The sequence below is a fragment of the Sorex fumeus genome, unplaced genomic scaffold (genome assembly GCF_029834395.1).
Source record: "Sorex fumeus unplaced genomic scaffold, SorFum_2.1 ptg000026l, whole genome shotgun sequence".
NCBI classification, from domain to species: domain Eukaryota; kingdom Metazoa; phylum Chordata; class Mammalia; order Eulipotyphla; family Soricidae; genus Sorex; species Sorex fumeus.
In genome coordinates, this window is record NW_026606083.1 from 8,008,364 (window position 1) to 8,033,820 (window position 25,457).

A 25,457-nucleotide genomic window follows, 5' to 3' on the forward strand; every position below is an offset into this window, starting at 1 on the left:
CTGGGGCGCCCAGCGAGTACGCACATCCTTCAGCCATGACAGTTTGAAGTGTAGGTGGAGAGCCAGACAGGAAAACGGGCTCAGAGCCAACCCAGTCCAGTCCCAGGTACCACAATGGGTCCCCTGAGTACCACCAGGAGAGAATTTGGAGCACAGAGATGGGAGTCAGCCCTGAGTACCATCAATGTGGCTCAATTCTACACCCTACCCAAAGGGGGGGGGCGGGAGAAATCAAACTTAAGTAGAGTTTGCCCAGACTTCTCCTTCTCCTCCTCCTCCTTCTTTTTTTTTTTTTTTGCTATTTTTGGGCCATACTTGGTGATGCTCAGGGGTTACTCCTGGCTCTGCACTCAGGAATTACTCCTGGTGGTGCTCAGGGGACCATATGGGATGCCAGGGATAGAACCAGATTGGCCACATGTAAGGCAAATGCCCTCCCCACCATACTATTGCTCCAGCCCCTTGCCAGGATTTCTTAGCAAAATAGCTTCTTTCATGAGCTGCTCTTTCTGAAATGCCACAGGCTGAGCCCCTCCTTCCACATTTGAGACTTCCTGTGGGGGGTTTGGCCAAAGTGCCACTGCCTCCCAGGCATGAGAGGCAGGGGACCCCAAAGCAGGCGCCACCCTCCCCAAATTACTCTGTCCAAAGAAGATACTGGGAGCAGCCAACAGAAGGAATGTTCTGGAACCAAGAACAGCCAAGGGTGAGAGTGAGAACCCCATGGGGTCTCCAAGCCCAGGGGCCACAGCTGCTTGTGCAGAAACCCATGTGCCATGGACTCAACCTTGCGAAGAGCTTTCCCCTAGGACACCCCCAAATGGGCAGTGGTGGGTGGCCAGTGGTACAGGGACCGTGGAGAAACATAATGCTGTGGGGAAGCTGGCGGCTCCATAACTCCCGGGACGGAGAGCAGAACTAGATCCACGCCCCAGTGTCTGGCCGACAAGAGGGGAGGGGCCCCTTTGGCTTGTCCCCTTCCCGGTGGGTGGACACCAGGCCAGAGAGCTCCCTCTGCCCTGCAGGGTTGAGCTTCAGTCCCAGGCCAGACCATGGTGCCCAATGGAACAAGCAGCTCTTCAGAGGTCCACCTGCAAGATGCAGCCTAGAGGCTCCCCCTGCCCACCGCCTGCCCCCTTCACAGAGAACAAAATCCCCCCATGTCCTCCCCCCCCCGAAATCTATTTCCTTACTCAAACCTACAAGCAGCAGAAAGTGCCACCACTATGGGCTGTAGACCCTCAGTGCTGGTGGTGCCATCAGTTTTGGGAAACACTCAGGTTCTTTGACAGAATTGAAGGGCCCAGTGGTGGGGGGACATCTGGGAAGAGCTGTCGGCTAGAATTTCTGTCTGGGATAAGAGAACAAGCTGAGAGGTTGGTGGGCCAACTGGTCAACCCCACAGGCGGCAGCCTTACCCACAGTCGGATGGCCCATTGGCTGTCATGTCTTTACTGGCAAACTCCTAAAGGGTCTGGGGCCACTGGTGGGGCCTCAGTTCCAGGGTGGAGTGAGGACAGAGCACACCGGTCAGTGCTCAGCATGGAGACAATGCCATACGGCAAGCCCCCAGCGGGCTAAAGGACAGAGCTGTCCACTTAGTATTTCCTCTGGAAGGATGCTGGGAAGGACCATCCCCCTGCCTTCAGCCCCAGCTGCAGGAAGACCCAGAAATTCCCGTCACCTGCCAAAAGTGGATGCTAGGAAAAGGGCATCTCCCTGGGACAGTCCCCAGACTCCGTGGCTGCCCCCCAAAGTCAAGTGGGAGAGAGAAGCCCACCTGCTCAGGTGGCCTGAGACCCCTGCTCTTACACCTGGCCTCAGGGACTGTGACAGACTGGCCTGACCTGGGTTCTCACATACACATTCAAAACAAAGCCAAGCCTGGAGCCAAGTGACTCAGGACTCAGGAACGCAGCGGACACGGCTGGGAATCCTCACCCCAGTTTCCCGGCGAGCGGACAGAGGCCAAGCAGGGCCAGGCCTTCCAGCTGCGGGGACACAGGCTCAAGGACAAACACAGAGCTGCTGGCACGGGACCGGGGCCAGGCGCAACGCCGTGACCATGCAGCCTCCAGCATGGCTACAGGCTGTGGACAGCCCCGACAGAGAGGGGGATTTCCCAGGCGGCAGGTCTGTCTGGGCAGCGGGACAGACACACCAACGCTGGAATGGACTCCCTGCCTTCCAGGGCCTCTGACACTCAGCCTGGGCCCCAGGCAAAGGGAGAGATCCGCTTTACAGACTGTGTTCCAGCCCCCTCAGCCATCGGAATCCCCACCACGATGTGGAAACAAGCCAGTGAAACACACGGGCATGCACACACTGCGGGATTCTCAACACGGACAGTGCGTGGGGGACCGGTCACTCCACAGCAGGCAGTCCTTGAGATAACTGGGAAACAGCCAGCAGAGAACTCGACTCCACGGACAGCTGGGTGGGACACGGACGAAGCAGAGAAAACAGAAGACTCCAGGCCACGGGTCAGCCCAGAGCACCACTGGGCTTCACGTCACTGAGTGTGTCTTGAAATCGAGTTCTTTATCATTAATTATACTTATCTGTGTACATGCCCACTCTATGCCCACACACGGTGCACTGACGAACTCTCGGGCAAAAAGGGGTCTCAAGTGGCCACAGTTTGAGAAGTCCTGCTTCTGGACATCGCACTCTGAGGGCCTCGGGCTGGGGGGCCGCGGTCCTCAGGAGCACCAGGCTCGGCAACGGGAGGGGGTTCCTCACGGCTGCTGGGGGTCCCCAGCGGCTCTCTGCAGAAGCTGCGGGAGGGAGTCTGGGCTGATGAAGGCCCTGGGGGGCTTCCTGAGGAGACGCCATGGAGGGAGCAAGCCCCAGGTGGGGGTCTAACTGGTCCTTCCCTGGTCCAGGAAGAGGGCAGAGTGGACACAGCGGACAGTGCGGGGCACAGAGGCAGGGGGCGGGCAACTGCCGGAATGCACCCACGGGTTTGAGGAGCCGGGAGCCCCTCTCCTGCAGCAGGGGCTGCTCCTTCAGCCCCACCCTTACCTCCCCCCAACCCCCCCGCTGCGGGGCTGGACATGGGGAAGCAGAGAGAGGCAGGAGAGTTTCTTTCCCACCACGGTGAGTCACGCCCCATGGCCTGTTTCCAGGGGGAGATGTGGACGCGCATATTTTTAACTGGGATCAAAAGCCAGCGTGGGCTCCAGGCCCCCAGGGATCAAAGGAATCCGCTGATTTCCCTCCAGGGAGGTTCCTGGAGGTCACAGGACATGGTCAGCACCCCAGATCCTCCTAGGACCAGGGGCTCCTGGCCTGGCTGGCGCCCAGGGACCTCCTGGGACCTCCTTAAGCCACAGCTGGTGGGGCTGATCTCTGGCATCTGCAGGGGGTGGGTCAATGGGTGCCCAGGGCCAGGGTGGGGCGGGGGGCGGGGGGTACCGCCAGGGAGTCCAAGAAATCTCTGGTCCCTTCAGGGTGGCAGAAATGTTCTAAAGTGGAATTTTGATCAGTTGCACAAAACATAAATACACTACCAAAAAAAATTGCGTTAAATGAGTCCGTCTTCCATTCGGCCAAATAAACTTCAATAGGATTTCTTTTTTTTTTTTTTTAAACAAAGGATCAACGAGGGGGTAAACTGTAAAAATCACAGTCAAAACTGTTTGGGTAGAAGCAAGAACATCATTTCTCAAAGCTACAAATAAGCATGCTAAAAGCACTCGGGTATTTTCGGTTCCTTATGAAACTGGCCCAGGAATCCAGCTCTCCCTGGGTGTGGCAGGGGGTGGCGTCAGCCTTTTCTCGGGTCACTGCAGGCAGCTGTCCAGCAGCAGAGGGACTGGTGCAGAGTGACCAGGCCAAGGGCAGGTGCCCTACTCCTGGCTTGGCTGATGTCATTTTGCTTCCAGGCTCCAGGGAGCTCACCAGAAACAGAAATCTGCCACAGGGCTGCAGAAAGAGGGCAACACTTGCCTTGCGAGCTGTGGACCCTGGTCTGACCACCACGTTCGAGTAGGGCCCCCCAAGTCCTTCCAGGAGTGATCCCCGAACATGGGGACATCGGCCAAACCCCATGTTCCCATGTTTTCTTCTCCAATAAAACCCCAGAATTGTAGAAAGGGAATTAATTCTGGCGGTGAAGGTTTTAGAGAGAATGAGAGGGTTGGGAGTGTCCATCACCCCAAACCCAGGCGGAGGGAGAGCTTTCATCTTCTGCCTTCAGACAATCTCAGTGTTGGTCCAAAGAGCCTGAATTTCCATCAGAGCTGACATCCTGAAGTATAGGGGCTTGCACTTCGTGGTCCTGAGCCCCCAAGGGAGGCAGCTGAGTGAACCGCACAGATAGCAGAGCCCCCCCTTTCCAAGTGGAGACTGCCCTAACCTGGCCAGAAGCCACCCAGATGCTGCACCCACAGCAGCGAGTAAACTGAGGCAGATGTGGGGCTAAGCTCTTTTTTTCAGCTTCCTATATCACGAGGGAGAGACCCACGAAACCCACCCTGCCAATGCCATGCTCTCCTGTGGCAAAAGTGAATGGGAATCTGCTCGCTCTGTCCCACTCACTGCGCCTCGGCTGCCCTTGGCTCCTGAATTCAGGTGAGGGACAGCCTGGGGGGAGGCGCAGGCGGGGTCCTCACTGCTCCCAGCCTCCTTCCTTATCAGGATCTGCAGCTCCAGAACAGCCCCGGGGCCCAGAGACCGGCTTAGAGAGATTCCAGAGCTCTGATTTCTTACCCCAGCCAGATCTCTCCTGGAATGCTCTGGCTGGAGGCCAGACGCACAGCGCCAGCTCACAGAGCGGCAAACGGGCCAGCCGTCGGGGTTCTGCGGGAAACTCCCGGTCTTGGGCAAACACATGCATGCCCATGCTGAGGACAGAACGAAGCTGAGGTGGGGGCCGCTGCCCCCGGTTCCAGAAGATTCTTTCTCTGTGGCACCTCCATGCTCAGGGAGGCTGCTCTCTGATCTCCAGCAATGAACGAGCTTGGAGAACGATTTTTCTCGAGAGAAAACAAGAGTTCCCAAGAGATCAATGGCATGGCAACACTCCTCTGCGGGTCAGCCAAGCCCTGAATCTATGCACAGTAAAGAGCTCCCCCTGCCTCGCCTTGGGACTCACCACCCACCCACGTCCCCTCAAAACATCTCAGTCCAGAGAGCATCCGGGAGCTTCCGCACTCCCTTCCCCTGCCCATAACTCGCTCTGCCGCCCCCCACGACAGCCACGCATGAAACAATGCGAGCTCAGAGGCACTGCTGCTTTCCTAATTTGCAGACAACTAGCCACCAACCCTTCCCGAGGCGTGAGGCGTGACCTTGAAGGCAACACGCCAGAAGGAAGAACAGCAGGGACAGAATAAGGAAACATCCAGATGCATTTAAGAGTGCGGTCCTATGGAGCTGGAATAATAGCACAGTAGGTAGGGTGTTTGCCTTGCACGCGGCCGACCTGGGTTCGATTCCCAGAATCTCATATGGTCCCCTGAGCACCACCAGGAATGATTCCTGAGTACAGAGCCAGGAGTGACCCCTGAACATTGCCAGGTGTGACCGACCCCCCCCAAAAAAAGAGAGAGAGCGGCCCTATATTTGTTCGGACATGTTGAATGTGAAGAAGGGGTACAGGTGACAGAGAGGCACGAGGACCCCAGGGAGCAGGGAGCGTGGGATATCCAGGCTCCGGGACCCAGGCAAAGGGGGTTTGCTCATCATCTGGCTGAGCGGGAACACTAACTGCCCAGCACCTCACACCCCTGGACTTTGCTGCTTCTGGATCCAAGGTCAGACTCATCATTGGGCCACGTCAGCAGGGGGTGCAGACCCGAGTCCACACAGAAGCAACCCTGGCCTGCGAGAGACCAGGGGACCCTAGGGGACCTAGGGGACCTGCCAGGTGCCACCCTCGACAATCCGCCGTCTGTGACCACTGTCAGGCTATGGGAATTTCCAGCCTGACCTGTAGGCCCCTGGGTCACACCAACAAGACCCGGGAGCATCTCCATAAATGAGTTTTTACTTCTGCCCTCATGATGCATGACGCGGTTCTCCGACTACCGCCTGACACCGCACTCCACCTTTTGGAGATCAGCCTCCCGCTGCCCCAATTCCCAGAAGGTGCCATGACCACCCCCCCCAACCCCCCTCCCCGGCCCCACTCACTGTCCGTTCGCCCGCTGCCCTTCTGCCGGCTGTTTTGGAGCCCCAGCACCTCCAGCGCCACAAGGCCCGACTGTTCCAGAACGTTCACCTCCACCGTAAGCCGCCCCACTAGCTGCTGAGGCCGCACGCTGACCACGTGCTGGTACTTCCCCAGCCGCCGCTGCAGGAGCTCCTCGTAGCTGAGCTGCAGTGACACCTGGTCCTTGCTGGGCACCACCACGGACACTCGGAATGACTCGGTTCCCTTCTCCCTGGAGGAAGAGAGAAGAGAGACCGGGTGGGTGGGCGCGTGCGCCAGGGGGAGTCCCTTGGGCTGGTGATGCTCGCCAAGAGAGAGGCCGGGCATCCTAGGGATGGACTCTGGCAATGGGGAGAAGTGACCGAGCTAGAGGTGGCGTGAAGACCTGAGCACTCCCGGGAGTCGAGTCCTTTCCATCAGGACCCTGGGACGGGCTGAGCACGCAGGGCATCTCTAGGGCCTCAGGGAGACCCGGGGGGGGGGGGGGGGTGTCCTACAGAGCAACGGGGGAAGGAGCACCCATCCAGAGGGCGTCAGGCGGGGGGGGGCTCAGATGGGCGTGAGGAGGGTGGGGGACTACCACAGGGAGCAGGGAGAGGGGGCTGAGGTGTATGGGTCCGTGACATCGAGGGTGGACAGCGGGAGAGAGCACGAGGATTAACCAAGACCCACTGAGGGCACCCAGATCCACTGTGGTCAATTTCGAGATGGAAGGCAGAGAAAATAGGCAGAGGGAGGACGTCAGGCAACGTCCAGCACCATCACAGTCCTGGATGTAGGACAGCAGAGCATGTGTCTCCAAGAGTGGACGCTGCTGCAGCTCTTCTCCACACACTCATACCCTCACCAGGGAGTCAGGGAGTCTGCCTGCCACCGCCCACTCTCAGAAAGCCACTGCAGAGTATCCGGCAGCAAAGAGAAGGCCAGAGTCATGAGAGAGGAAGGTTCGGACTATAAAGAAGGTGTGGGCTCAGCCCTGGGAACACAGTGTCTCGGTGGGAACATCGTGCAGAGCCATGGAAGCGTCCCACTCTCCACAGGGACCACATGTCGGCCAGGATAGCTTTAATGACTCCTACCATGGCCTGTCATCAGTAGCTGTAGAAATGAGCACCCCATTGTCACCCGTTCAAGTGGGATCTGAGTCCCACGAAACGCAACAAGGACAAGAATCAGTGTTTACCTGGCAAGAAGTAAGCAGGACAACCACACCCTCCAGTGGGAACAGAATTTATATATCGTGATGCAACTAAACAAAGGCATGGCTTCAATGTGAACAAATTATGAAAGATTAGGAAAATAAAATCCAGGGGTAAAAAAAATCTATAAAGACTACTTGGGACCCACCAAGAAGCCCAATAAAATAATATTTTAGCCACCTATCGGTATAGGGTGTGATGTACCCCAGGTTCTTCACAACCAAAGACATGAGGGTCGGACAGGCTCAGGGGAGTGGCAAGTGGTGCTATGGATAGTGTTGGCCAGGCTGTGGACAGTACCTCCATCAGCCTTTCCTGAGAAGTCAACGAGGATCCGATGTCCTTAGAAATGAATCATTAGAATAAAGGTAGGCTTCTGCACCTCACAATTTTATACCTGAAGCATTATGATGTGACCCACCACCTGGCCCCTTGGCGCCGTGTAATCCCATCAGCGGCCAAGACTCAGAGACTATAATCCAGATCCCGGAACCGCGCGGCCGCATTTGCGGCCGCGCGACATCTTATCAGAACTTTTTTTTATGACATCTTATTGTCTCATTCCTATTTTGGACAAACTTGCAGGCTATCGAATGTAGCCTGCCCTCAGGGCAGAGTCTGGCAAACTCCCCGTGGCGTACCAAATATGCCAAATACCAGTAACAATGATGGGTCTCATTCTCCTAAATAGCCTTGAATATAATCTCAGGGCTAGGATGAAAGAGACGTTACTGGGGCCTGCTCGAGGCAATCGACTAATAACATTATGATGTAGGATTGGGGGGGGGCTTGGTTATTTTTTTGTATCAAATGAACCCACAGGGGCTGGACCCACAGGGGCTGGAGAAATCTTTTTTATTATTATTTTATTGAATCACCGTGAGAAAGTTACAAGCTTTCATGTTTGAGTTACAATCACACAATGATCAAACTTAGAGTGAGCAAGGCACTTGTCTTGCACATAGCGACCTGAGTTCAATCCCCAGCACTTCAGAGGGTCCCATGAGCACCACCAAGAATGATCCCTGTCACAAAATCAGTGATGGTTGGAGGGATCGCTCGGGATGGGAGATGTGTGCTGAAAGTAGATAAAAGACCAAATGTGATGGTCTCTCATTATCTGTATTGCAAACCTTAATGCCCAAAAGTAGAGAGAGTAGAGAGAGAGTAAGAAAGAAAGTGTGTCTGCCATAGAGGCAGGGGGAGGGATGGAATGGGGAGATACTAGGGATATATGTGGTGGAGAATGTGCACTGGTGGAGGGAGAGGTGTTTGATCATTGTATGACTGAAACTCAAACATGAAAGTTTTGTAACTGTATCTCACGGTGATTAAATTAAAAAAAAAAAGAAAAAAGAGTGATCCCTGAGCACAGAGCCCAGAGTAAGCCCTGAGCATAGCTAGAGGTGGTGCCCCCCCCCAATAAAAACCTAAGAAACAGGCAAAAACTAAAGTAAACCCACAGTTCACACCTTCCAAAGACAAATGTTCTACCCTCATTAATAGGATATCAAAAGCAAAGTTCCTAAGGGTCTATGCTTTTAGAGAATGAGTTTTCTCAAAACTACATAGTTTCAGGAAGAACCAAACCAGGGCACATTCGGGCATCCTCTCTGGACTTTCCCCCAAATAGGCTAGGGGAGAAGGAAAGAGAATCAATGTATCCTCTGCGCAGGCAAATGCAGGAGTCTGCAAAGTCAACACTATTTGTTGTTCTTCTGGGGTTAGAGTCATTTATAAGGGAAACAATGTAATATTATTACAGTTTTGTTACTAATTGACAGTGCAAAGGCTTATAGTTAGGTAAGAAAAGATGACAGCTGCAAATAGAAGCAGGAAGCTAGGTTGAAGTAACAGGAAGAAATATTATCATTTCAGACTGCTGGGCTAATCTGAGGTGATGCAACACGGCTTCGAATGGTAGGAAAAGAAGAAGATAAAAATCCAGAACACAGAAGGATAGTGGAAGTATTGCGAATATGCTGAATTCTCGGCACAGTGGAGAATCACCAGAGAAGACATTCTTAGAAAGCAGGGCTCTCGCTATTTAAAAAGAAAACTATGAAAATAATAACAGAAATATTTCAAGTGAAGCTTCTGGGGCATAAGGCCAGAAGAATGGGAAGGGCAAGGCTTATTTTTTTTTATCATAAACCCCTGTCTATTATATCCTTAACCCGAAACACAATTACATTTTGTCATAATAAAAATAGAATGGAGATAAACACTCGGGGAAAGCACATAAAATGGGTGCGAGGCAGCAGAAAGAACAGGACGCTTTGGTGAGGGGGTCTGCAGATGCTTCATTGACCTGCACTTACCCATTATCTTCTGTGGTTTTGTTCCTTTTCTCTTTGACCTCTGCATCACTTTTCTTCCCTTTCTCTTTAATTTCTCCCTGATACACCTTGTTTCCAAGGAGCCTGAAACACAAGGGGCAGGTGTGTCTCCAGTCTTCTGCACAGGGACAAAGGCAAGCATAGGGTCATAACAACTCCAGAAAACTCTGCAGGGGTTCCTGGCTGGGGCCAACGGACACATTCCAGCCCGGGTTCCCCTGTGGCAAGAGACCGCCCAGGGGAAGGAGAGGGGCAGTGCAGCCAGCAGGGGCTCTCCGGACCTCCCTCAAACCCACCCACCCACCTGCCACTCTGCATCACTTTGCTTCTCTTTCAGAAAAAGAAACACATTCTATCGTAACCAAGGTCATTCAGATCCCAGCTAACAGCTGACCCCTCTGACCCAGCCCTTTCAACTGAACAACCCCCTCTCCTTCCTGCTTGCCAGCCGCCCTGAGCTAAGCTGCCCCGTCTCCTTGGTGGACACATTTGTTCGCTCACTGTTTCTCGGCAGTGGAGTTACTGGGGCAGAGGGACACTGTCGTTTTCCTTGATGCATCCCTGTCACCTGCAAGATCCAGGGATGACCTACATGGTGAAGTTGGTGATGAAGGCAGTGGCAGGGATCTGCATCTGGAAGTTCATCTCCTGGTCCTCGGATGCCCTATTGAGGACTTTGCAGATGACCGTGGTGAAGGCATAGCGGGAAATGATGGTCGACTTGACGGAGAAGTCGGTCATCAAGGGCTTGGCCTTCTGTTGGGATCCAAACACAGGATGATCTCAGGAGGGGCTGCTCAGCCATGGGGAGAGTATGTGTGTCAGGAGGAGGGGTTCAGGGGTGTGTGTGTGTGTGTGTGTGTGTGTGTGTGTGCGCGCGCGCGCATGCACGTGTAGGAGGAGTTTGGGGTGTGTGTGCGTGTGTGCGTGTATGCGTGTGTGTGCGTGTATGCATGTGTGTGTGTGGAGTTCGGGGGTGTGTATATGGAGGACATGTTTGGGGAGAGGGATTTCTTGTGTGTGTGTGTGTGTGTGTGTGTGTGTGTGTGTGTATATATAGAAGGAGGAGTTCTAGGGTGTGTGTATATGTGTATGAAGGACATGTTCATGGAGGGGAGTTTTGGGATGTGTGTGTGTGTGTGTGTGTGTGTGTGTGTGTGTGTGTGTGTGTGTAGAGGCACTCTTTTTTCCCCCAAGAGACAGAATCCACCTCTGGTTTCAGACCCTTTGACCTGTGGCTCTTTTCTCCCCTTCATTTGTTCTCATTTGTTCTCCCCCATTTTCAGACCCTTCCTAGTTGAATAGGCAGCCCGTGATCCAGAGTAAAACTTCCAACGTTAGCAAGGGAATATGGGTAAAGTTCATCAGGCCTCTATGTGGCCAAGATCACGTAATAAGCCTTAGTACTTTAGAAGCAGCAGTCATTGCTACAAACAGCTCCTGCTGCACGGAGCACTGGGCCAACTACAACATCGGAACACGCCGAAAGAAACCCTGCTTGCCAGTAAACGCCAGCGTCCGCTCCGGAACTAGTCCATGTGGACCACCATCACCTGTTTGTAAAGTCAGGATCAATGCTGAGCTGCAGAAAGGATGGGGAGATGGAAACCCAAGAGTGGAGAGTCCCCAGGGTGCCCGTGGAGCCACTGGCCAGCACTGGCCAGTGTTTCTCCAGCCAATGACAACTGGGAGCAGAAGCTGAGGGCATCTGGGGACGCGAGTGAGAAAACCAGTGCCTGGGGTTACTCCTTTCGCTCCTGGCTATGGACAGAGGGGATGTGGTGCCAACGCTCGCCCCCAACACACACACACACACACACACACACACACACACACACACACATACACACACACGTTGGCATTTGGAGGGGGCCTCTGGGAAACGCTCAGGGTTAGATGAGTCATGAGGATGGGATTCTATGTAGGGATTCAGACCTGCTCCCACCCAAGCTTGTTTACCCCAAGAAAAGGTCATGTGAGCAAGAAGGTGGATGTGGCCCCCATGAAGAGACCCCTCACCAGAAAATCGCACTGAGACTTTATCCCCTCCACGTCCCAGTGCAGAGGAAATCCCTGCGCCATTAGCCTTCTTATCCAGAGCAACGGGGATTGTGGGGTGGATGTCCCTGACCCTGGTTCCATCCCAGGCATTACCTGGTTCCCCACACAGACATGGAGGAGCTCATGAGCACTACCAGGCATTGCCCCAAGGTCTTCCAGTAAGGGCATTTGTCACCAACATTCCAGGGTGACAAAGGCCTAATCTCCTTACAGTCTCAGACATGTGTGAAGCTGACAGACAGGCAGGGAAGGACAGACTGTCCAGGCCGGCATCCCAGGATATGAGCCTGCAGCTCTCAGGACTGATCTCTGGTCAGCGCCCTTCATCAGTGAGCCCTGAGCGCATGGTGAGTCCAACCCTGATCTACTTTCCAGTCTCTTTCCAGCCCTCGGCCGGCTCTTGAAGGAGAACATGGCATGCTGCCATTGAGACAGGCAGCTCCGGGACAGACACGGTGACCCCACAGGGCCTGGGCTGCAGGGAGCAGCCTCGGCCCACGACCGGGGCCAACAGAAGGACGTGAACGAGATGCAGGGAGCTCAGGGCCAGGCCTAGACCCAAAGGGTGAGGAGGAGCGGGAGCGGCTTAGGGGAAGCCGAGGGCCTTTAGCTTTCCCCGGGGCCGGCAGGGGAGGACCCACAGGGAGTCAGGGATAAGACCGAGGCGGGAAGCATCTTGGATGGGACTAGGGAATGTCCCGCTCATGGGCAACCGGGGGTGAGCAGGGCAGGAGCTGCTTCTCTGGCACAGTGCCCACACCCGGGCAGCCAGCCCGTCAGAAGGGAGAGTTTTGGAGTTTGACCCAGCAGAATTGCCTCAGCAGGGCGACTGCATGAGAGAAGCACACTACAGAGTGCAGCGCGGCCCTCAGTCCGTCCTTCACCAGAGGAAGTGCCCAGCGAAGCCTGTTACCTCAGCTCCCAGGGTCCAAGGCCTAAGGCAAAGTTCTAACTGGGAAATGGGGTCCTGGATTTCAGGAAATCACTCCTGAGTTCAGAAACAATCTTTATGAACTTTTGGGTCTTTTTAGAACAAAATCTCTCTCTCTCTCTCTCTCTCTCTCTCTCTCTCTCTCTCTCTCTCTCTCTCTCTCTCTCTCCCCCCTCCATCCCTTCATGCAAAAGCAGGTTGGACTAAAAAGAGATTCCAGATATAGCTGAATCAAATGCTTTGGTTAAAATAATCTCATTACATAAGGCACTTGCATCACACGTGGCTGACCCGGGTTGAATTTGCAGCATCCCATATGGTCCCCAAAGAACCCCCTGGAGCAAACCCTGAGCATTTCTGGGTGTCGCCCAACAAGCAAACAAAAAATGTTGAACAAGTTTCAGTGAAGACAATGAGGGTGAGCTGGGGACAATAATGTTAATGATCTTTTTAGTTTGTTTGTTTTTTGTGAAGCAAGGGAGTTATTTAAGAAAGATGTGAGGGTAGAGAAAGGGCAGTGTGTGTTGGAGAGAGAACACGGGCTTCTCCAGTGTAGAAAGAAGCCAGCAGAGACACAGAGACAAGCCAGGGAGATCTGTGTTTGAGGGAGAACATGGCTTGCTGGGAGACGGTGGTAGTGACCAGCAGCACAGCCCACGGGACTCGCTTTCCCATGAAAGCTTCCTCACCCTTCTAAGGGCTTTCCAGTCCTGTGCGGCTCTGCCTCCCGGTGACTCAATTCTATGACTCATCCCCAAGGCTGTTTCCTAAAGAGGGCGAGACCATTCCCTGGAAGTACTGGAATATCTGGGGGCGGGAGGGCTAGTAATTTTGGGTGTAAGTAGGGATGTTCCTTCTATTCATTCCCTTAAATAAGGTAGATTTTTCCAGGGCGCTCTTAGTTCCAGAGTAACTAAGCCAAATAAGTTTGGGGACTCTGGTCTACACCACTGGTAGCCGAGCTAGGGCACACTGTTTTGTCAATAGCTTTATCATAATATCACAGTTTTGTCAATAAAGTTTTATTGAAACTGCTTCACCTTCATTCATTTACATACTGCCAAAAGCATTTGGGCTTCTGTGACAAAGAAACCAATCGGCAGAAACGGTTCCCCTCTGCTCCTGTGGGGAACTGCCAACCCCCGCTCCTCTGCTCCCTGACTGTCACCCATGCACGTCACTCCTGGAAGGTGTGTCTGAGGGAGCAGTCCCACACGGCTGAGCATCAGGCATTGTGCTTGGGGTTACTCCCAGCACAGTGCTTAGGGGTGCTTCTGGAGGTGCTTGGGGACCCACCCCGAGCTGGGGACTGATCCCGGACCTCCTGAAAGCCATGTACAGGCCTTTGACCCTCCACCCCAGCCTTCCCACACATGCTCACTGGACTTACACACACTCTTGCAGCTGGTCAGGTTGAAGAGTCAGTGTTAGGAGCCCGGGCGAAGGACCCAAACCACTCTCTCCTCTCAAGGCACAAAGCCCAGCTGCTCGGGCCCACAGGACTGTGGCAGGAAGGCACCTGACCCTTTGCCTGGCCTCGTGACCACTTCCCAGTGGCCCTGCTGCCCCCACCCCAGCATCTCCATGACACACAGCGGGTGTCACTGGGCCGTTCGCTCATGTCTGCCCTCAATCCTCTTAGCTCAAAGAGCTTCCGCCTGACCCCATCTCCAAGGCGGCATCTACATTCTCCCAGAGTAGGAAGCAACTGAGTGTCCACCAGCAAGCGGTCACACAGAGTGTGGGGCACTGGAGCACAGACGCTACTGAGCCTTCAAGGGACTGTAATGTGACACACGTGGACAGATGCCCCCAGAGGGCATCTGACAGATGCCTGAGAGGACAAGCACGGCCTGGTGTGGGCAACACACACTCCTGGCCATCATCAGACCCTTCCCAGGGTGCTCCTGGCCATCAGGGACATTCCTGACCATCAGGCCCAGGGAAACTCCTGGCCATCAGACCCTTTCCAGGGACAGGCCACAGAGCCAGGCATCCCTTTCCAGGGCAGGGGAAGAGGGTCCAAGGCACAAAGGTGCCACGAAGGGTGGTTTCAGCTTTGCAGGACGAAGCCCTGCAGCCGGATGGGAGCGCAGCCCAGCCACAAGTGTGCATGGAAGGTGGGTCAGCGGCCAGTGTGGGGTCTGGGCTCAGAGGTCTCGCATGCAGGTGCGAGGTTGGGGGGGGGGGGGTGAGTCTAAGCCCTGGCCTCTGCCATGCAGGGTCCAGGCCCAGTGCCAGGGCAGAGGGTGGCATCAGGGTCCAGAACCCTCACATGAGCAAGGAAAGGAGAACTGGAACCTCGACTGTGTGCAGGGTCAAGGCCAGCTCCATGTCCCAGAGTCAGCCATGTGCAGGCACCGCCCCCCCCAGCCCCTGCAGCGCCCTTGTCCTCAGAGGGACCCTGGATACCCCACAGCGCCCCCCAGAGGCTCCTCCAGAAAGAACCCCTGAGCCCCACCCAGTCCCCACTCCAGAGGGAACCCCACGCTACTGCTTCGAGCCAGGGTCTGGGGGAAGGTTCTTTGCCAGCAGTTCCTGCCCTCATTCGGGAACCCCAGGCAGCTGAGTCTGCGCCTCTCTTGTCTGGACGCCCCCTCCCCCGAAACTGCAGCACCCCATCTTCCTGTCAGTCACTTGCACCACCTCCGCCTAGGGGGGCTCCCTCTCCCTCCTCCCTCCTCACCCAGCCCCACTTGCCGCTTTTCAAAAGCTCTCAGCATAAACTCAAAAACACACTTATGGAATTTTCTGAATCTTGAACTATTAAAAAAAATACATGTCCCTAAGAGGCCAATGGTAACAAACCAGTCCCCACTCACTCTTCCGCTGCCATATTTCACCGGGACCACACCCGGCCGTTATGGGACAGCGTCACTCACAACCCACTGGGCTGTGTGCCTGCTGGCACTGTCCCTGACACAGGGGGATCCTCCCAGCAGAGCTCAGGGGCCAAGCAGTGCCGGGAGCGAACCCAGGGCCTCGCACGAGACAGGAAGGCATTTCTCACTTGGGGGATGGTCCCAGGACCCCTATATCTATCTATTTATTATTGGCTAGAAGTCCTTCCAGAAGAGGCAGAGAGAGAGAGGGAGAGAGAGAGAGAGAGAGAGAGAGAGAGAGAGAGAGAGAGAGAGAGAGATGAAGAGATGGGGGGAGGGAGAGACACACAAAAACAGAGAGGGAGAGAGGGAGGGAGAGTCAGAAAGAGAGAGGGAGAGAGGGAGAGAGAGAGAGAGAGAAAGAGAGGGAGAGAGGGAGAGAGGGAGGAAGGAAGGGGGAGAGAGAGAGAAAGAGAGAGAGAGAGATCAGGGAAGTCCCTCAGGGAAAAGTTTCCCAACTGGGTGGACAGAAGACGCTGAGGGGCTGGAGCAGGGACAGCGGGGTGGGCACTGTCTTGCCTGCGGCCACCAAGGTTCAACCCCCATCACCCTATCTGTTCCCAAGTCCTACCAGCAGCAATCCCTGAGCACAGCTGGGTGAGCCCCCAAAACAAAAGTAAACCAGTAGAGGACGCTGGAGTCCCCAGGGACAGGCTGCAGCACTGCCCGGGGTGAGCTGGGCCCGAGGGGCTGACGCAGACACCCCTGCACACAGGCCGAGGCCGGGCACCCGTCCCAGGGGCCCTTCAGGGCCGGGGCTGGAATCCCCGACACACACTCCGCTGGCAGGGCCCTTCCCTGGGGGTGCCAAGAGGGGGCGAGAATCTCCTCCCAGTGACTTCATCCCCTCTTGCCTTTTCCTAGAGTCTACACAGACACAGGCGGAAAATCCACCAGAGGCAGCTCGTGGCTAACCCCGGGGGCCTGGGGAGCCCTGGGGAGTGTGAGCAAGATGGGGGGCTCCCTGAACACGTGTCCCTGTGCGCCCTGAGACTGCCTTGGACCCAGCCCCTGGCCTGGAATGGGGGCTCAGCACCCCCCTCAGCTAGTGCCCAGGATTTGCCCCCAGGGAGACAGCTCCGCCCTTCTGCAGCCCTGGGGAACCTCCGGCTCTGAGCTCCCCATGGCTGGGACCCTGCCACCCTCAGCCATGCACACACACACACACACACACACACACACACACACACACACATACACACACACAAAGAAGATTCTGGCAGGTATAGGATGGGTACACAGAGCTTCTTTTTGCTTGTGTGTTTTGATTTTTGGGCCTCCCTTGGCTGTGCTCAGGGCTTACTCCTGGCTCAGGGTTATTCCAGGCTCTGTGCTCAGAGTCACTCCTGGCTCTGTGTTCAGGGCTCACTCCTGGCTCTGTTCTCAGGGCTCACTCCCGGCTCTGTGCTCAGGGTCACTCCTGGCTCTGTGCTCAGGGTCACTCCCAGATCTGTGCTCAGGACTCACTCCTGACTCTGTGCTCAGGGATCACTCCTGGATCTGTGCTCAGGGCTCACTCCCGACTCAGTGCTCAGGGCTCATTCCTGGCTCTGTGCTCTGGGATTACTCCAGGCTCTGTACTCAGGGCTCACTCCTGCCTCTGTGCTCAGGGCTCACTCCTGGCTCTGTGCTCAGGCCTCCACGGCTCCAGCTTCTCATTTCTGTAGTTTTCCCTCCCTTTGTTTTGGGGGTCTTGGTTCTCAGGGGACTATGCAGTGCTGGGGATGAAGCCTTTGAGACTCTCCCATGTTCTTTGCGGGTCACTCTGACAGTACAGACTAACTCCTCACTCTGTTCTCAGGGGGCGATAAGGGGGTGTCAGGGATCATGCCCAGGTTAGCTGTGTGCCAGGCATGTGCCCTACCTACTGTACCATCACTCCGTCGCCGCCCCCCCCCCCTGCCCTGGCAGTTTATCTCACAGTATGTGGGGGGGTTATCACAAATACATGCACGAGTGTCCTACCATGCTCATCCAGGCACCAGCTGCGTAAATAAAGCTCAGCCCAAGAAATGAGTAACAAACAAACCTGAAAGTCGGACACAGAAATGAGTAGCGATTCCTATTGCGATCTGAGAAATGACAGAAGACAGAAACGGCCCACAACAAGACATCAAGAAAAGTCTTTTGACTGCGGATGAAAACTCAGGGGTGAAAAAGAAAGGTAAGTTGAGTCATCACCCAGACACTTTCGCTTTTCTTTCAGGAGCTGCAAAGCTCCTGAGTAGGTGTTGATGGAGATGGGGAGGGCCCTCAAGGAGCTGGGGCCCCCACGGGATGGGGTGCAGGGCACTCTGATCCCTAGGAGCAGTGGATGGAACACAGAACAATGGAGGCTGCGGAAGCAACACCCCCAGGCCCGAAAGCAACACCCCCAGGTCCAAGGCTGCAGAGAAGAGGCCAGACTCAGCAACAACAACACATCCAGCTAGACTGACACCAATGACGATGCCCATGGCTAGTGGGAAAGGAATTCACACAGAAGTGCTAGAAGGAATCGTGGGGGCAGAGAGGCAGTACAGGGAAGGGATCTGCCTTGTGTGGGCAACCCGCTCCAATCCCTAGTACTGCATATGGTCTCTGAGCACCACTAGGAATGACCTCTGAGCACAGAGCCAGGAGTAAGCCCTGAGCACAGGGGGCTATGATCCAAAAGAGGAATCAGACATAATCATCATAGAATACTTGTAAACATGAAGAATGCATGCATACTTGGGTCTGGAAATCTTCCTGCTGAAAATGTAGGCCAGACTGACCCAAATTTGATCCCTGGTGCCCCATATGGTCCCCTGAGTCCTGCCAGGAGTGATCCCTGGGAGCAGAACCAGGAATAAGCCCCGAGCATCACCGGGTGTGGTCCAAAGGAAACAAACAAAAAAAGAAAATCTAGGTCATGGAATTAAAAGCACTCAGATGATAGAATGAATGGAAAGTTCTTTGCAGTTCTGATTCTAGTGGGAGAAACAAACACGTCTGGACAAATGCAATTATCGTCCAGATGGGAGAGCTACTGTGAGGGGTTGGGTGTGGGGGGGCATGATGCGCATTTGGGGAATCTGCCCACCCTAAACACAGAGTGAGTAACCCTGAGAGTGGTCCCCAGCCTGGGCACTACTTGTCACCCCCAAAGAAGACGCTTTCACTGCTAGAACAGGTGTGGAAAACCCTTTTCTGCCAAGGCCCATTTGGGCACTTAGAAGGGGCCACGCAGGAGTCTCCCACTATGCATGAGGGCCGTGTCACAGGGTTTCACAGGCACTCCATGGCCACAGCTGGACATTTCTCATGTCTGCCCCAGAGGAATGGATAAAGCTAGAGAGGGACGGATAAAGCCAGGTTGGGTGAGGTGTTATTAAATGCAAATCAGACGCAGGAAGAGACGCAGGATGGAGAAGGCAGCTGATCAGTTAGAGGAAGGCCACAGAGGGATTCTGACCTCCTTCACCTTCCAGCCAGTGGAGGTCGGGGGCAAGCACCCCATCCCGCCCAACTTCCACTTCCCAGCAGGAAAATGCCTCCAGGGCACGTTGCCCGGGGCTACTGAGTTAGAGGAGAAACACTTAGAACAATGCCTGGCATCTAGTAAGTACTCAGCGAATCTCAGGAATCAAGAGACCATCTCCTAGTCTGAGAACACTGACCAGAACACACATCAAGTGTGTGCACTGTGACTCTGCTTCCTCTGCCCTGTTACTCCTCCCAGTGGTACATGTCAGCCTCTTTGATATCACCAAAACCCTTGGGTTGTGTTTCCGATCACAGCATGCCAAGAGCTCAGACTCTGAGAAAGATACCATCTCTTGTCTGTTTCAGGGTTTGTACTCTAAATGCCCAAGCAGTGCTAGGCAAATGAATGGATAGATGGAGAGATGATGGATGAATGTATGGATGGAGAGATGATGAATGAATGGGTAAATGGAGAGATGATGAATGGATGGATGGATGGAGAGATGATCAATGGATGGAGAGATGGAGAGATGATGGATGGATGGATGGATGGATGGATGGATGGGTGGGTAGAGAGATGATGGATGAGTGGATGGATGGAGAACAGATGAACGGCTAATGGATGGATGGGTGGATAATGGGTGGGTGGATAGATGAGTAGATGGGAGGGTGGATGAGTAAGTGGATTGAGGGGTGGATGGATAGATGATAAGTGGATGAGTAGATAATTATACTTAAATGTAAGATGAATGGACTGATAGATTGGGTGGGTGGATGGGAGAATGGAATGGATGGATGAATGGTGGGTCGGTTGGTGGATGGAGAGAGGGAGAGATGAATGCTTGGATGGATAGATGGTGGATGATGGAGAGAGGAATGGATAGATGATGGATGGATAGTAGGATGGATGGGAAGAGGGATGGATGATGGATGAATGATGGGTGGATGAAGGCTGGATAGTGGGTGGACAGGTATGTGTGCATATCTGGCTTGAGACTGCCCTGTGAGTTCCTGCTATTCCTGCACACTTTTTAGCAAAGGCACCAGCTCTGTGTGAGGCAGGATCTCTCCAAGGATGTGGGGTGTGGGAAGCTTAAAAGGATCAAGGGAGAAAGAGGCAAGACAAAAGTACCGAGTGGAAGGACAATAAAGGTAGTAAGTGTGATGACAAGTGAGAAGAAATCTAGAACTGACACAAACACGGTCCTCAGACAACTGCTTCCCCCCCCCCCCCCCCCCCGGGGACAGGAGCCAGAAGCCTGGGCCCCACACAGATATATCCCAACACATGGCCTAGGGCATGCGGAGAGCCCTCGGGTCCCTGAATACTCAAGTTCCCATCCGGAACACAGTCCAGCAGTGATCATTCTTGCTCTGATCAGCCCCAGTGGATTTTGGTGACTTTATCACCAAACGTCACAACAAAGCCTGCAGGTCTGGGATGAGAACATCACACAAAATAAAGGGGCTTTTCTTATTTAAGCAAGCCTGGGTTCAGTCCTTCTAGAATTGGGCTTGTTTCATGCTGGATTCCTTCAGTCCACAATTCGGCTCATGGAGGAGACACAGCCCCAGACACAGGAGGACCTGATGCACAGAGATGCCTGGGTTGTACGTACCAGTCTCTGCAGCAGCCGGGCTTGCCGCGGGACCCTGAGTCCAGCCTGTAAGAAGAGCAGAATAAAGAAATTACAATGGGGAAATCATCCTCAAACCTGTTGTTGGGCAGAGCAGTGGGTCATTAAATCAATTCAGATCCACGGGGGGGGGGAAGCTGAAAAAAGAAGTAAAGGGCAGTTCTGGCCTTTCATCGGGGAGCACACCCATCGGGGAGCACGTCTATCTGGGAGCACATCTATTGGGGAGCACATCTATCAAAGAGCACTTCCACCAAGGAGCACTTCCATCAGGGAGCACATCTATTGGGGAGCACTTTCATCGGGGAGCATTTCCATCTGGTTGCTTCCTCGCTCAAAGGAGAATTCGAGAATTCACTGGGAGATTCAGCTGACAGCTGAGCTCTGGAGATCAGGCTCCTGCTCATCTGCTTTCCTGCTTGCTCTCCTCTGTGCATGCTGGGGTGTGTAGACTCTCACCTGACAATGCTTAGGGGCTACACCCAGCACAGTGCTTGGGGGGCTCCCAGCAGAATGCATGGGACCAGGAAGCATGGGACCGTGGGCCTCCTATGTGCAAAGCCTACGCTCAGGCCTGGCCCTCCCTTGTGTCCCTGGAGCCTCACGTGTGTCCCTCCATGCACTCTGGGAGCTTGGGCAACTGACGGGAGCAGAGCCCGAGCAGAACCTGCGGCCGCTGCATTTTCTTCTTGCCTTCAAATCAAACTCTGTGCTCATGTCCTTGCAGTGCGTGACCTCTCCCCAGTGGGGCCTATTGACTCATCTGGAAACTCCAGGAACTCTGGGATGCAAAGGAGAACTTAGCCTGAGCTTCCTTCTGGCCCACGTGTGTATCCTGGACCCTGGCTGTCCCTCCTGACTGTGGGGCTGGCAGGTGAGATGCCGTCTTCAAAAAAGGGCATATTAATAACCAAGCATATCCTCTTGACTCATGAAAAAGTCCTGGCCAGTTGTTGAATTTGACCCAGGGCAAACTGTTGTTTACAGGAAAGGGTGTTAATTACTAGCAACTAATTTTCTCTTGAGCTTAATTTGACAAAGCAGTTAAAAAACTTAAGAGATAGCATGCCCGGTAAGGCCCTTGCACATGGCAAATCTGAATCTGATAATGCGGCATCACACATGGTCCCCACCCTGAGCCCACCTGGAGTGAGCCCTGAGCACAGAGCCAGGAGTCAGCCCTGAGCATAGAGCCAGGAGTGAGCACAGAGCCAGGAGTGAGCCCTGAGCACAGACCCAGGAGTGAGCCCTGAGCACAGAGTTGGGAGTGAGCCCTGAGCACTGCCAGATGCAACCCAACCCCCAACTACACCAAAAAAGAAAGAGAGAAAGGAAGAAAGAAAAAGAAAGAAAGGAAGGAAGGAAGGAAGGAAAGAAGGAAGGAAGGGAGGGAGGGAGGGAGGAAGGAAGCCCTTGCACATCACTGCTAGACTTCATGCAAAACTTTTTCAATATCTCTATGAGGCATAATTTACAAACACAAGCTATTTGGGGGTTTTGAGCCATGCCCGGGGGTGCTCAGGGATCAGTCCTGGTGGGCTCAGGGGACCCTCTGCACTGTGGGGCTCCAGCCCGCATTGGCCCACGCAGGCAAGCGCCTTCCTGCATGTCCTAGGCCACATAGTCTCCTTCACAGGGCATGGCCAGACCCCACCCAGATCCACAGCCCTGGATGCGGCCCCAAACCCAAAATAATCAGTCGCCACTAATGGGAAACAGTTTAAAAATATTCTTGAACACCGTCCTCCCTCTTCCCCGAAGTCCCCAAACCAACATGCCAGTGACAGGACAATCCCCAGCACTCGGGCCGAGGAAGCAAAGGAACCTTCTGGGGTTTGGCCAGCCGTGAGGACCAGCGGACAGGGGCGCTGTTCCTTCCCTTGCACTTTGCCCCATCCCCACTGACTTCTGAGGGTGTCAGACCCCCCAGACTCTCCATCTGGGGTGCAGTAGGGGGCGCGGGCCGCTGTCACACTTCCCTCTCAAGTCTCCACTTTGTAAAGTCCAGGAGACGCTGGCGCCGGGTTCCCAGATGCTTATCTGCCTCCCAGGGGGGCTTCCCTGGCCACGCTTCAGTCCAGCATTCCCTCGGAGTGACCCTGAGAGGGCCAGGCAGTGAGTCCTGAGTGCCCCGGAATTCCCGCTCCCATTGTTCCCGGCTTTCCTGCCAGTCGGGGGTTGCCTTGGGGGGAGCCGAGCTGCGTCAAGGGCCAGTGCGGGATCCACAGGACCAACTTGAGTGGCCCCCGGCAGGGCTCCAAATGTCCAGCCTCAGCGTTTCTGGAGTGTAGAAGCCCCTGCTCTACCCCTGAGGATCCCAGAATCGGGTCCCAGGTTGGAAAGAAACCAGAGGGGTGGCTGTAGGGGAGCAGGGAGCTGGGGGCGGCAGAGACAGGCTCTGTCCCAGAGACCCTTCTGTCACCCCTCCCTGGGAGGCCAGTGACAGCGGCTGCCCATGGCCCTGGCCTCAGCAGCGGGGGCTGTATTTGTGTATTTGTCCCACAGGCTCGGGTCAGGGTGGGGTCCTCACGGGAAGGGGAGACTCACAGAGCCCAGGAGCATGCTCCTGGAGTCCCCAGGCCTGACAAGGGGCATGAAGGTGAATGTCCAGAGGGTCAGAATTCCGGGCAGTGCCAACGCCCCACAACTCAAGGGAGACAAAAGACAGAAAGTGAGAATGCCCCGGGGAATCCACCCACAGGCCACTGTCGGGGTCCCTCGCTGAGAGAAGCTCACTCACCCCCACCCCACCCCCCTCATCCTGGGGCCCAGAACCCAGAGGGTTCTAGGGTTCTAGCAGCTGCCCCAACTTCTGTGCTGGCCGGAACCCTAGACCCACAGATCAGGGAGGTGAGGGAAAAGGACCCCAAAAGTGAGACAGGACCCAAGACCCCTGAGGTGTCTCTGGCGGGGTCACATCCACCCAGGCGGGGGGCAGCTTTCGGAAGGTGCTTGTTGGGATGGTCTTACCCCAGCCCACACACAAGTTCTCTTCCCTGGGGTCCAGCTTGATATTTGCATTTGGAACCCAGACAGGGGTGCACCCCTAGAAAAGGAAGAAGAAAACACATCTGGGGGCTCGAATTCCAAGCATTGTGGAGGTGGCTTGTTTTGGGGGAGTCTCCCAGCCACTGCTCGCTCAGGGGGTCTGCCCGGTGCCTGGACCATGCGCAGGTGGTACTAGGGGGACTCAGGTGGGGCATAAGGCGCCCCTCCCACTGCCTCCCTGCTGGGGCGCCCTAAAGGCAGTCCTGCTTGCTGAGACCAAGCCCCTCCTTTATCATGCTGGGAAACAGGCACCAGGCGAAGGCTCAGAACAGACAGGCCGGGCCCGCCCCTCTGCACAGGCTGTCCTGTCCAGCTGGAGTCCAGGCACCCCGCCACATAGAACTCTAACGCCAGCCCAGGACCCCCGCCCTTCCCCCCTCCCACTGGTTAGGAGTAACCCCGAGGGGCTGCGGTCCCTCCTCCCATGCAGGGAAAGGGGGTCACACCCAAGCGCCCGGGTGGGTGGATGGAGCTATGAGCAGTCCAGAGACATTGCTGCCTGGGAAGAGACAGAGGAAGAGAGGGAGAGAGGAGAAAGTGGGGGAGGGGAGAGAGAGGGAGAGAGAGAAAGGAGAGAGAGGAGAGAGAGAGGGAGAGAGAAGGGGGGAGAAAGAGGGAGAGAGAGGGAGATAGAGGAGAGAGGGAGGGTGAGAAGAGATAGGGAGGGAGAAGAGAGGGAGAGAGAGGGAGGGAGAGGGAGAGAGGGAGAGAGGAGAGAGGGAGAGAGAGGAAAGAGAATAGAGAGGAGAGACAGAGGAGAGAGGGGAGAGGAGACAGGAGAGAGAGAGGGAGGGAGAGGGAGAGAGAGGGAGAGAGACAGGGAGAGAGAGAGGGAGGGAGAGGGAGAGAGAGGAGAGGGAGAGAGAGAGGGAGAGAGAGGAGTGAGGGGAGAGCGAGGGAGAGAAAGGAAAGAGAGGAGAGAGGAGAGACAGGGAGAGGGGGAGAGAGAGAGAGGGAAGAGGAGACAGGAGAGAGGGAGGGAGGGAGGGGGAGAAAGAAGAGAGGGAGGGAGGAGAGAGAAAGCAAGGAGAGAGAGGAGAAAGGAGAGAAGAAAGAGGGAGAAAGAGGAAAGAGGACAGAGGAGAGACAGAGGAGAGTGGGGAGGGGGGAGAGGAGACAGGAGAGAAAGAAGGAGAGAGAGAAGGAGTGAGAGGAGAGAGGAGAGAAGAGAGAGGGGGAGAGAGAGAAGAGAGGGAGAGAGAAGGAGAGAAGGGGGAGAGAGAGAGGAGAGGAGAGAGAAGAGAGAAAGGAAAGGGAGAGAAGAGAGAGAGAAGAGAGAGGGAGAGAGAGGAGAGCAGAAAGGAGAGAGGGGGAGAGAGAGGAGAAAGAGAGGAGAAAGGAGAGAGAGGAGAAAGGAAGAGTCAAAGAGACAGACAGACAGACAGACAGACAGACGACTGCATTCCCCCAGTGATTTCGGAGCCCCACAGCTCTGGATTTAGGGCACTTGGGGCTATTTCTCAGCTCCTAATTTTGTGCCAGAGGCTCCTAATCCAAGTCAGTAAACAGCCGGGCGCTGGCATCATGGCTCTGGGTGGAGCCCAGGCATGCCCAGAGGGCACGGCCCCTCCCTGGCACCTCTCAGCCCCTTGTAAAGTCGGCAGCAGCTGGAGACTTTCCCAAGGCAGGAACGAGGGGAGCACTCTTGCGCCCTTGCCCGAACCCGCCGCGCTGGTCCTCTACACGGCCGGGGAACAAAGAGGGCAAGCCGGGCAGTTGGTGATGTGTCACCTGGCCAGGGCTGGCCCACCAACGG

The 25,457-nt window shown here is 55.1% G+C and overlaps 1 protein-coding gene across 1 annotated transcript in view; it reads right to left on the reverse strand.

Moving 5' to 3' along the window:
- ITIH5 (inter-alpha-trypsin inhibitor heavy chain 5) overlaps nt 1-25,457 on the reverse strand; it is a 44,360-nt gene that overhangs the window by 16,308 nt on the left and 2,595 nt on the right. The window contains exons 2-5 of the mRNA XM_056114580.1: nt 20,636-20,680; nt 10,288-10,451; nt 9,678-9,779; nt 6,139-6,389 (exon numbers count right to left, since the gene is read on the reverse strand). Coding sequence (XP_055970555.1) covers nt 6,139-6,389; nt 9,678-9,779; nt 10,288-10,451; nt 20,636-20,680 — 562 coding nt within the window. The remainder of the gene's footprint in view (nt 1-6,138; nt 6,390-9,677; nt 9,780-10,287; nt 10,452-20,635; nt 20,681-25,457) is intronic.